The following is a 13,186-nucleotide window of genomic DNA, read 5'->3' on the forward strand; positions in this document are numbered from 1 at the left end:
TCGGCCAGTGTGATAATAAAAAAAAAAATAATTAATTACGTTTGCAGGCTTTACACATGAATTCCATTTGATTTTTTATTCACAAAAAATTTTTATTCATACCAAAATATACAAGATTTACTGTTATGTAATATTGTAATAGTTACATCAGTGCATTCGTAAATGCACATTAGACCCAACAGCTGATGCGTGATGTGATTTGTTTACTCTTGAACATTGGCAAAAATCATGAACATTGGCAAAAATCAAACATTTCCGCTCCTTCGTGCTCAGTTTCCAGCTATTTTGAGTACTAAAACCAATCAAAATCATCTCTATTTCTGTAATATGTCTTCCGTTCTATCAAATGAGACCAAGAAACTACAAATACAACTGTAAAAAACATAGGAAAATACACTGCAAAGTTGCTGTTTTAATCCAAAAACACAGTAGCAGTTTTTTTTCTCATTATGCACTGTGTGCTGCAGGATTTGTTTTATATGGTACAGTGTACCAGGGAATGCATCTATGTGGTAAGTGTGTACCAGGTACACACTCAACACATAGATGCATTCTCTGATATCTAGGCCCAAATTTACCACGCACAGCTTATCTGAGTGAGCTGAGCTCATGATGTAGTACTACGGCTTGGACCATGGTTTCAAAGCTGTAGAGCTACGGGACGCACCCTCAAAGGGTTAATCCTCCATCTGCTTAATCCCTGTGGATCATTTAATAGGACAGGAAGTGGCTCAATCCTATATCTGCTGTCTTGAGATTTACACTATGATTTATAACTTAATCCTTGTAACTTGAAGGGTAGGTTGGAATAACATTGCCGTTAATAGAAAACGGAGGGCCAAATCTCTACAGTTTGAAGGTTGGAAATCTAATTATTGGTAAAAATACTTGCCATAATTAGGTAAATGAACACACTTGCCACTTAACCCTTTGACTGTCGCAGGCCCCTTTCTGAAACTGTCATTCTATATCGATAAATTTTGGGGAAAAAAAAATTATTTTTTCTTATGAAATGATAGAGAATCTTTTCCTGATGGTAATGACCAAAAGTATGAAATTTGGTTGAAAACTCATGGAATTACGCTCCCGCAAAGTTAGCGGTCTCGGTGACATATACGTATCGGCGATTTCGCCGAATTTGAGCCCTGTTTTTAGCCAATTCCGTTGTTCCAGTTGACCAAACTCATAGGTATTTCTTTAGAACTCCATTTTATCTATCAGTTGAGTACAAGAAACCACCCATTTACTGATATTAACCCTTTGACTGTTTCCGACGTATAAATACGTCTTACGAGCCAATGTTTTTGACGTATTTATACACACAAATTCTAGCGGCTTCAAATCGAGCGCCAAAGGCCTGGTAGGCCTACACGGGAGAGAATGGGTCTCAGTGGTCGGTGTGCACCCTGTGAAAAAAATCTGGGACCCAGCGGTGCATTGTGGGAACGCCATGTTGTCAGTCCATTTTCACCATGCCTCTCGGTAAGAAGTTCCTCACTCCTCGGCGGATTGGAGGTCTTTTGTTCCCAAGTGATAGCTCTAACAGCGATGAAAATGTCAGTGACAGTGAATTCAAGGGTTTTCAAGTGAGTGTTACCGAAAAAAGTGCCCAGGATAACGTAAATAGTGACGAAAACCCAGATGACCCACAACGTTCGACCTCTGGTGCTGTGCCGGCTTGTTCACGTTCACGTTCGCCTGTACCAGGACGAAAGAGGAAACTATTTGGTCGTGTACAACACCCAGATGATAGCAGTGATAGTGATAGTGATAGTGATAGTGATTTCAAAGTCATTGAAAGCAGTTCTAGTGACAGTGAGAGTGAATATTCCCCAGTGAAGCGCCAGTATGTACGACGTAGTATGCGGTCTGGTAGTGTTTCATATGTTGTTCCAAGGGGAAGGAGAAACTCTGGGAGCACATCCCGTGGCCCTACACCACGACCTGATAGTGAAGATGACGATATTGTAACTATGGGTATGAATGGTGACAGTGAGGGAGGAGGCAGTGGTGGTGATAGTGAGGGTGGCACGGCCCATGTGGCACCATCACCTGGCCACGCTACTAGCCACGCGGCTGACTCAGCAGACCAACCAGCCTCACCCTACCCCACACTGCCACAACCTGCACCACCACAACCTGCACAGCCAGAACCACAGTACAATATCCAGACCCCACCAGCAGACCGCATCTGGGATTGGCAGGACGGTGACGAGTTTGTTCCCAGTCCCCATGACTTTGATGAAACACAAAGTGGAATAAAGCCATCTTGTCCACTTGGGAACAATGCCAGTGAACTGGAATGCTTTGAGTTATTTTTCGATGAACCCCTGATGGACATCATTGTCAGGGAAACAAATACATACTGTGATTACACCATGGCAAATACAATTCTCTCACCAAAATCACGGCTACACAAGTGGAAGGAGACAACTGTGGCAGAGATGTACCTGTTTTTTGCCACAATAATGCTTATGCCACATGTGTATAAGCACACTGTCACCACATACTGGACAACAGATCGCCTGATTTCAACTCCAGGTTTTAGTGACATTATAGATGTCAATCGTTTCCTGATACTGTTACGTATGTTACACTTTTCAGACAAAACCAGGCCTGACAGAAGCGACAGGTTATATAAGATAAGAAATGTGTTTATGTACCTGAAACAAAAGTGCTGCATGTATTTTTATCCCTTCAGGAAGCTTGTTATTGATGAGTCCTTGATTTTATTCAAAGGAAGACTCTCATTCAAGCAATATATACCAAGCAAGAGGAAACGCTTTGGTATAAAGCTATTTGTACTGTGTGATTGCAGAAGTGGTCTTGTTTTAGATATTATTGTGTACACTGGCAGTAATACTTTGAGAGATACCATGAAGTTATTGGGTATCTCTGGTGATGTGGTTCGAACAATGATGGAACCATATCTTGGTAAGGGGCATATGTTATTTACTGATAACTGGTACACAAGCCCCTTACTCAGTGATTTCTTGCGAGTGAACTTGACAGACGTGTGTGGCACAGTGCGTGGTAATCGCAAACATATGCCAAGGTTCGACGCTGGCACTTGCAGAGGTGAGGTGCAAGCCTTTGCTGCCAATGACATCATGGCATTTCGGTGGCATGACAAACGTGATGTCACATTGTTGACATCAGTTCACACAAACGAAATGGTACCCAGTGGCAGGGACAACAGAGAGACCAATGAACCCATTCTAAAGCCTGCAGCTGTCATGGACTACAACCTCAATATGCGCTTAGTAGACAAATGTGACATGCAGATTGGGTTTGCAGACTGTGTATGCAAGAGTTATAAGTGGTATATCAAACTTTTTTTCCATCTTGTTGATATCTCTATGCTAAATGCTTATAACATATACAAGTTGAAGACCAACAAAACACCAAAATATGGTGAATTTTGCCTGTCAGTAATCAGACAAATAATTGCTAAGTACCAAGGAGCAACTCCTGCAATAGACCAGCGCCCACAGACGTCATCTCGTATGAGGCCTGGTGATCACTACCCCATACAACTGCCTCCTACTACTGCCAAGAAAAATCCTCAGAAGAGGTGTTATGTATGTATGCATACCACAAAACGCCCACAAACACGCAGAGACACTCGTTTTATGTGTGAGGAGTGTGAAGTGCCCCTCTGCATATACCCATGTTTCAAAGAGTTCCACAAGCTGCAGCAGTTCTAGGAACGTGTTTAGTGACTGTACATATGTATATATATTATGGAACACTAGTAATAAACATTGTTTTGTATTGTTTGTTTGTGTAAACAAAGTGTATACACAAACTAATAGTGATAAAGTTTGTTCTGTTATTGTGTTGTAAATAATGAGTGTATATTTGAACAATGCACCTTACATTGGTCTCACAGGCCACATAAGTTACCTGGAAAAGAAAAATATTGAAAAATGCAAGAAACCTTTGAATTAGAGTAAATAAAAGAATACCGGGTGGGCGGCAGTCGCCGCTGTTGCCGTACGCACGTCAATTTCTGCAAACTTTCCGGCTCTATATCTCGGTAAGTACTGATGGCAAAAATTTTTTTTAGGCTTAAAACACTAGTAAAAATATTCCTAACATTTTCATAAGAAAAAATAATTTTTTTTTTTTCGAATATTTGGCGACATAGAATGACAGTTTCAGAGAGGGCCCTGAAACAGTCAAAGGGTTAACTACCCAATAAAGTGGTCATAAATTGGCAATTTGGCCAATTTCACGTAAATTAAGAAAGGTGCCAATTTCTAAATAGGGTCCAGAATAAACAGTGTAGACATTCTTGGCACTAAAATAACATATCCTCTGTTCATTAGTCACGTCTCTAGGCCCCTCTTATGTTACTATTGCTTTCTATTTTGATTTTTTATTCATTCAAAACAATACAAAATTTACTGTTAATGCAGACTACTGCATTATTGTAAAAATGGTATAAATAATATCAGTGCACTAGTGAAAGAATATTAGACTCCCCAGTTGACGTGTATTGGACATGTGATGTGATTTGCTTACTCCTGAACATTGGTAAAAATCGAACATTTCCGCTACTTTGAGCTCAATTTCAAGGTCGTTTTCATTGTGAAACTAATCAAAATCATCTCTATTTCTGTAATATGTTTTCCATTTAATCACCTGAGACCATGAAAACGAGAATACAACGATAAATACTATACGAAAATACACCCCAAAGTCAGCATTTTAATCCAAAAAAATGGTCAGTTTTTTTTTTCTCATTACGCACTGCGTGCTGCAGGATTTTTTTTATTTGGTGCACACTGACCACACAGACCCATTCTCTCACATGTGGGCCTACCAGCTTTCTCCCGCTTGATTTGAAGCCGCTAGAATTTATGCGTATTAATACGTCAGAAACAGTGGCACGTAAGACGTATATATACGGCGTAAACAGTCAAAGGGTTAATGATATATTTATTAATGCTACATATCTGCCACCGGGGGCTTTGTTAAAGCTGATGTATACATTACATGGATGCAATGTGTACAGAAGAACCCCTGTATTCACCAATTTGGTTTCTGCGGTTTCAGGTATCTGCAGTTTACCTTAGCTCGAAAATAACCCTTTTTTTTTTTAACAAGTCGGCCGTCTCCCACCGAGGCAGGGTGACCCAAAAAAGAAAGAAAATCCCCAAAAAGATAATACTTTCATCATTCAACACTTTCACCACACTCACACATTGTCACTGTTTTTGCAGAGGTGCTCAGAATACAACAGTTTAGAAGCATATACATATAAAGATACACAACATATCCCTCCAAACTGCCACTATCCCGAACCCCTCCTTTAAAGTGCAGGCATTGTACTTCCCATTTCCAGGACTCAAGTCCGACTATATGAAAATAACCGGTTTCCCTGAATCCCTTCACTAAATATTACCCTGCTCACACTCCAACAGATCTTGCTTAATAATTGCCCCAAACACAAAAGTAGTGATGGTGGCAGTTGGCAGTTCTTCAATGCCAAAGAGAAACTGTGAAGTGCTTCCCATCAGTGAAAAAGTGCTAATTCTCAACTTAATGTGCATAATTCATCAATTCAACTTCATGATAGTACGTACGTATGTAAATGAAAAAACGACGTAGGGTATGTTACTATTCGTGGTTTAGGGTATCCACGGTAGGTCTTGGAATGTATTCACTGTGGATATGGGGGAACTAATGTATATATAGGGGAGAAGGAAAGGGGTTGTAGAAGAAGACAAATCTCCAAGCACAGGCCTTCAGTTTGTGCAGCATCGAGTTAAAACTTAGTGAAAGGAATGTTGTAAATTATCTTTCTTGCTGAGCACAAAACAAGCTAGTCTCTTTTGGCATGTTTTCCCTTTAAGTTTGATTAATGGAGTTTGGAGTAAGATGTCTGTGTGGCTGTTCAGGCAGTTCTAAATAATTTTAAATATCACTTTCAGTGGCATTATTAAAGGTCTTGACTGAGGAATATTCGTAGGAATTACATCAGTCCTTAACATGATCAATAAAGTTATAATCCTGGTCATGGGAAAACATGAAAGGGTTTCCATATGAATATCCTACCAGGGAGGATAGTATTACCAGTATTGATAGTGGTTTGTCTTTAGAAATAGTATGATGTTATATATATTAAAGTGGAAGACTTGCAGCTGTAAGAAATAATGATGAAACCAAGACATAGATCATGGATGCCTCCATAGTTAAATGTGAGTTCAAGGTTACTTACAATTTGCACATCATCATGACTACTTATAAGTAACTAAAGTTGAAGTTCAGAGGGTCGTCTGAACTGTGATGTCAGCATGATTTTGACAAGACAGTGATTAATGAATGATTGTGAAAGTGTTTCCTCTCTTTTGGGTGGCTCTCCTTGGTGGGGGATAACTAGTGTGTTAAAAAATTTTTTTTTTACTATTGTGATTACCCATTTGTAAGTTTCCAATATTTTTGTGTCGAGCTTTGTTATCAGTGGGTTCTGTCTGAGTGCAAAGTGGTAAGTCCAGTATTCAAACTTAGCAGGAGCATACAACTTAAATATGTAGAGAGAAGAGTTTTATACATAAATCCTAGTGCCATGGTATTGAAGCTCCATGGACTCCTTAAATACAAGAGATTTCTGGGGAAGCAATTTTTTTTAATATAGAGGATACAAGGATTACTAGATTAGAGGTTATATGCCACAAATTTAGAGTAAATTATTAGGGAATGAGGATCTTAATGAGGTTATGTATTCTCTGAAGACACACAACATGAATGGGTTTAGTGGTTACTTTATAGTGAAGGTCAGTAAGTCTTTTTTTTTTTTTTTGTGATACAGATATTTCGACAAAAATAGTAAGTTTATGCGAGTTTAGTTTTTTCTAAGAATATTTGCCTGTTCACACACAAAAATATTTTTTGCCATCTTTGTTTATAAAATTCTAAATATACATAAACTTTTGTAGATGAGAGCATCAACAAATTCACCAATTTCAGGTATGGAATTGTACATTGTCGACAGGCTGAGTCAGCTCTCACAGCGCTGCTGGCAGAATGGTGTGACTTCATACTAATAGAAAATGACTCTTATATCAAGTTTTTGTATAGGTAAGTTGTTCTTCTTTCAACAAACTGGCCGTATCTCACCAAAGCAGGGCGGCCCAAAAAGAAAAACAAAAGTTTTTTTTTTTTTAACTTTAGTAAAATATACAGGAAAAGGGATTACTAGCCCCTTGCTCCCAGCATGTTAGTCGCCTCTTACACTACTCATGGCTTATGGAGGAAGAATTCTGTTCCACTTCCCCATGGAGATAAGAGGAAATAAGAACAAGAACCAGTAAGGGGTGTGTATATACAGTGGAACCTCTACTTACGAGTGCCCCAACGTGTAAGTTTTTCAAGATACGAGCAGTTGCTTGGTCGATTTTTTGCTTCCAGATGCGAGCGAAATTTCAAGATGCGAGCCAACCTCAAGGGAGGTTCCTTGATGATGGTGAGGGGCTCTTGCTCTTAATCTAGGGAACTGGATCTCAGTTGTTTGTTGGACTATCTTATTGAAACTGGCAATGTATGATGGAAAGATGCTTCTTAACATACAACAAAATTGAAAGAAATCAGACCATAAATAACGGAGTTCACTTCTTAGCATTTAGCCGCTCCTTAGCATTATACACCTACCATCCAACTTATGACCGAGTTCGGTTCCGAGAAACCGGTCGTAAGTCAAAATGGTCGTAAGTCGAACTTTACTACTGAATATCAACATCACATTTTTGTAATGACTTTATTTTATTGTTTTATTTTGCTATTTCATATTTTATGTTGTTAGTACTGTATTTTATACTGTAAGGTTTAGGATAAACACTGTGTACAACACAAATAGTTGTTTATTTCCCAGAAATTTGGCATAAAAAACACGGTCGTAAGTCGAGTGGTCGTAAGTCGAGCAGGTCATAAGTTGGTGGTAGGTGTATTTTTGTATTGTTTTTATGACTGCATTCTCTTTGTTTTGGTCTCATTTGATAGAATGGAAGATATATAACAGAAATAGATATAATTTTGATTGGTTTCACAATGAAAAGTACCTTGAAATAGAGATCAAAGTAGCAGAAATGTTTGCTTCTTTGGTGATGTTTAAGAGTAAACAATACCTGTACAACTGACCATTCCGATATGCAGTCATTATTTATACAATTATTACAGTAATGCAGTAGTCTCCATAACAGTAAAGCTTCTCTTTGTGTGAATAAAAATTCCAAATGGTAAGCAAGAGTATTATTTTAAGAATACATACATACTAATAAATAATAATAATAATAATACATATATAATAATTATATAATAATACATTATTATTATTATTTTTATTATCACACTGGCCGATTCCCACCAAGGCAGGGTGGCCCGAAAAAGAAAAACTTTCACCATCATTCACTCCATCACTGTTTTGCCAGAAGGGTGCTTTACACTACAGTTTTTAAACTGCAACATTAACACCCCTCCTTCAGAGTGCAGGCACTGTACTTCCCATCTCCAGGACTCAAGTCCGGCCTGCCGGTTTCCCTGAATCCCTTCATAAATGTTACTTTGCTCACACTCCAACAGCACTTTTCTTCTTCTCTTTTTTAGTAAATGTATACAGGAGAAGGGGTTACTAGCCCATTGCTCCCGGCATTTTAGTCGCCTCATACGACACGCATGGCTTACGGAGGAAAGATTCTTTTCCACTTCCCCATGGACAATAGAAGAAATAAAAAAGAACAAGAGCTATTTAGAAAAAGGAGAAAAACCTAGATGTATGTATATATATATATGCATGTGCGTGTCTGTGAAGTGTGACCAAAGTGTAAGTAGGAGTAGCAAGATATCCCTGTTATCTTAGCGTGTTTATGAGACAGAAAAAGAAACCAGCAATCCTACCATCATGCAAAACAGTTACAGGTTTTTGTTTCACAGTCATCTGGCAGGACGGTAGTACTTCCCTGGGTGGTTGCTGTCTACCAACCTACTACCTCATATAATAATACTACCTAATATAATATACTACCTAATATAATAATATAAATTATTATAAGAATACATATGTACTAATAAATAATAATAATAATACTTGTAATAATAATAATATGTATAAAAATAATAGTGCATATAATAATAATAATAATAATACATTATTTAGTTGTAGCTACAGTTAGAGTAAGAGGTAGATGGGAAAAGAGGAAGGTGGCAACAACAAGTAAGAGGGAGGTGAAAGTGTATAAACTAAGGGAGGAGGAAGTTCGGGCGAGATATAAGCGACTATTGGCAGAAAGGTGGGCTAGTGCAAAGATGAGTAGTGGGGGGGTTGAAAAGGGTTGGAATAGTTTTAAAAATGCAGTATTAGAATGTGGGGCAGAAGTTTGTGGTTATAGGAGGGTGGGGGCAGGAGGAAAGAGGAGTGATTGGTGGAATGATGAAGTAAAGGGTGTGATAAAAGAGAAAAAGGTAGCTTACGAGAGGTTTTTACAAAGCAGAAGTGTTATAAGAAGAGCAGAGTATATGGAGAGTAAAAGAAAGGTGAAGAGAGTGGTGAGAGAGTGCAAAAGGAGAGCAGATGAAAGAGTGGGAGAGGCACTGTCAAGAAATTTTAATGAAAATAAGAAAAAAATTTGGAGTGAGTTAAACAAGTTAAGAAAGCCTAGGGAAAGTATGGATTTGTCAGTTAAAAACAGAGTAGGGGAGTTAGTAGATGGGGAGAGGGAGGTATTAGGTAGATGGCGAGAATATTTTGAGGAACTTTTAAATGTTGAGGAAGAAAGGGAGGCGGTAATTTCATGCACTGGTCAGGGAGGTATACCATCTTTTAGGAGTGAAGAAGAGCAGAATGTAAGTGTGGGGGAGGTACGCGAGGCATTACGTAGAATGAAAGGGGGTAAAGCAGCTGGAACTGATGGGATCATGACAGAAATGTTAAAAGCAGGGGGGGATATAGTGTTGGAGTGGTTGGTACTTTTGTTTAATAAATGTATGAAAGAGGGGAAGGTACCTAGGGATTTGCAGAGAGCATGTATAGTCCCTTTATATAAAGGGAAAGGGGACAAAAGAGATTGTAAAAATTATAGAGGAATAAGTTTATTGAGTATACCAGGAAAAGTGTATGGTAGGGTTATAATTGAAAGAATTAGAGGTAAGACAGAATGTAGGATTGTGGATGAGCAAGGAGGTTTCAGAGTGGGTAGGGGATGTGTAGATCAAGTGTTTACATTGAAGCATGTATGTGAACAGTATTTAGATAAAGGTAGGGAAGTTTATATTGCGTTTATGGATTTAGAAAAGGCATATGATAGCGTGGATAGGGGAGCAATGTGGCAGATGTTGCAAGTATATGGAATAGGTGGTAAGTTACTAAATGCTGTAAAGAGTTTTTATGAGGATAGTGAGGCTCAGGTTAGGGTGTGTAGAAGAGAGGGAGACTACTTCCCGGTAAAAGTAGGCCTTAGACAGGGATGTGTAATGTCATCATGGTTGTTTAATATATTTATAGCTGGGGTTGTAAAAGAAGTAAATGCTAGGGTGTTCGGGAGAGGGGTGGGATTAAATTATGGGGAATCAAATTCAAAATGGGAATTAACACAGTTACTTTTTACTGATGATACTGTGCTTATGGGAGATTCTAAAGAAAAATTGCAAAGGTTAGTGGATGAGTTTGGGAATGTGTGTAAAGGTAGAAAGTTGAAAGTGAACATAGAAAAGAGTAAGGTGATGAGGGTATCAAATGATTTAGATAAAGAAAAATTGGATATCAAATTGGGGAGGAGGAGTATGGAAGAAGTGAATGTTTTCAGATACTTGGGAGTTGACGTGTTGGTGGATGGATTTATGAAGGATGAGATTAATCATAGAATTGATGAGGGAAAAAAGGTGAGTGGTGCATTGAGGTATATGTGGAGTCAAAAAACGTTATCTGTGGAGGCAAAGAAGGGAATGTATGAAAGTATAGTAGTACCAACACTCTTATATGGGTGTGAAGCTTTGGTGGTAAATGCAGCAGCGAGGAGACGGTTGGAGGCAGTGGAGATGTCCTGTCTAAGGGCAATGTGTGGTGTAAATATTATGCAGAAAATTCGGAGTGTGGTAATTAGGAAAAGGTGTGGAGTTAATAAAAGTATTAGTCAGAGGGCAGAAGAGGGGTTGTTGACGTGGTTTGGTCATTTAGAGAGAATGGATCAAAGTAGAATGACATGGAAAGCATATAAATCTATAGGGGAAGGAAGGCGAGGTAGGGGTTGTCCTCGAAAGGGTTGGAGAGAGGGGGTAAAGGAGGTTTTGTGGGCAAGGGGCTTGGACTTCCAGCAAGCGTGCGTGTGCGTGTTAGATAGGAGTGAATGGAGACGAATGGTACTTGTGACCTGACGATCTGTTGGAGTGTGAGCAGGGTAATATTTAGTGAAGGGATTCAGGGAAACCGGTTATTTTCATATAGTCGGACTTGAGTCCTGGAAATGGGAAGTACAATGCCTGCACTTTAAAGGAGGGGTTTGGGATATTGGCAGTTTGGAGGGATATGTTGTGTATCTTTATATGTATATGCTTCTAAACTGTTGTATTCTGAACCCCTCTGCGAAAACAGTGATTATGTGTGAGTGTGGTGAAAGTGTTGAATGATGATGAAAGCATTTTCTTTTTGGGGATTTTCTTTCTTTTTTGGGTCACCCTGCCTCAGTGGGAGACGGCCGACTTGTTGAAAAAAAAAATAAATAAAAAATGATACATGTACATACAATAATAACGTACTAGTATAATGATGATTATAATAATAGACAGCTTCAAAAGGCTGTCACTAGATGGCAGTGAATACCACAACACTGCAGGAGCAGATATGGCTGCCTCCACCTTCTCACATAATGACATAGTATTTTATTTATTCTAGAATATATATCAGGTTTCTTTGTTATTTATATTGTTTATTATGTCATATTAGTTGAATTTTGATAGATAAGCTGTAGAGTTGAAATTAGCAAAATATTGAAGTACTTTGTCGTGCCTCCTGAGAGCTGGAATGGATTAATTGCATTTCAGTTAATTTAAATGAGGAAAATTGACTTATATGAGTAAAACGGGATACAAGCAAGGTCATGGAACGGATTAAGCTCGTAAGTAGAGGTTTCACTGTATTTGCATGTACATGCAAGTGTAATGTGACCTAAGTGTAAGTAGAAGTAACAAGACATACCTGAAATCTTAAATGTTTATGGGACAGATAAAAGACACCAGCAATCCTACCATCATGTAAAACAATTACAGGCTTACGTTTTGCACTCGCCTGGCAGGATGGTAGTACCTCCCTGGGTGGTTGCTGTCTACCAACTTACTACCTAGGATAGGTAAGTTATTTGTAAAATTATTAAGAATATATATATTATGAGCAGTGTCATAAAAAGATGAAGGTTAGCATTAGAAGTGGCATCTAGTGCTAACTTGAGGCATTGCTTTTTTTTATGAATAATAGCTATGACTTGCTCAAGTTATTTATGTATTTAATATAATGAGTACTTGATGCTGGCAGTACATACTGTAATGTTGGTGGTTATGTTATGGGGAAGTGGAATAAGAATCTTTCCTCCGTAAGCCATGCTTGTTGTAAAAGTCAACTAAAATGCCGGGAACAATGGGCTAGTAACCCCTTTTCCTGTAAAGATTACTAAAAAGAATAAGAAGAAGAAAATTGTCAAAGTGGGAAGTCTGAATGTGCATGGATGTTGTGCAGATGATAAGAAAGAGATGATTGTGGATGTTATGAATGAGAAGAAGCTGGATGTCCTGGCTTTAAGTGAAACAAAGCTGAAGGGGGTGGGAGAGTTTCAGTGAAGAGGAATAAATGGGATTAGGTCAGGGGTTTCAAATAGAGTTAGAGCTAAAGAAGGAGTAGCAATAATGTTGAAGGATAAGCTATGGCAGGAAAAGAGGGACTATAAATGTATTAATTCAAGGATTATGTGGAGTAAAATAAAGATTGGATGTGAAAAGTGGGTTATAATAAGCGTGTATGCACCTGGAGAAGAGAGAAGTGTAGAGGAGAGAGAGAGATTTTGGGAAATGTTGAGTGAATGCATGGGGAGTTTTGAATCAAGTGTGAGAGTAATGGTGGTTGGGGATTTCAATGCTAAAGTGGGTAAAAATGTTATGGAGGGAGTAGTAGGTAAATTTGGGGTGCCAGGGGTAAATGTAA

At 38.5% G+C, this 13,186-nt stretch overlaps 1 protein-coding gene across 1 annotated transcript in view; it reads left to right on the forward strand.

Moving 5' to 3' along the window:
* LOC128699781 (KICSTOR complex protein SZT2) overlaps positions 1–13,186 on the forward strand; it is an 807,931-nt gene that overhangs the window by 116,131 nt on the left and 678,614 nt on the right. Inside the window, 1 exon segment of the mRNA XM_070102247.1 lies at positions 6,976–7,086. Within this exon segment, the coding sequence (XP_069958348.1) occupies positions 6,976–7,086 (111 nt within the window).

This window comes from Cherax quadricarinatus, chromosome 81, assembly GCF_038502225.1.
Source record: "Cherax quadricarinatus isolate ZL_2023a chromosome 81, ASM3850222v1, whole genome shotgun sequence".
Lineage (NCBI taxonomy): Eukaryota > Metazoa > Arthropoda > Malacostraca > Decapoda > Parastacidae > Cherax > Cherax quadricarinatus.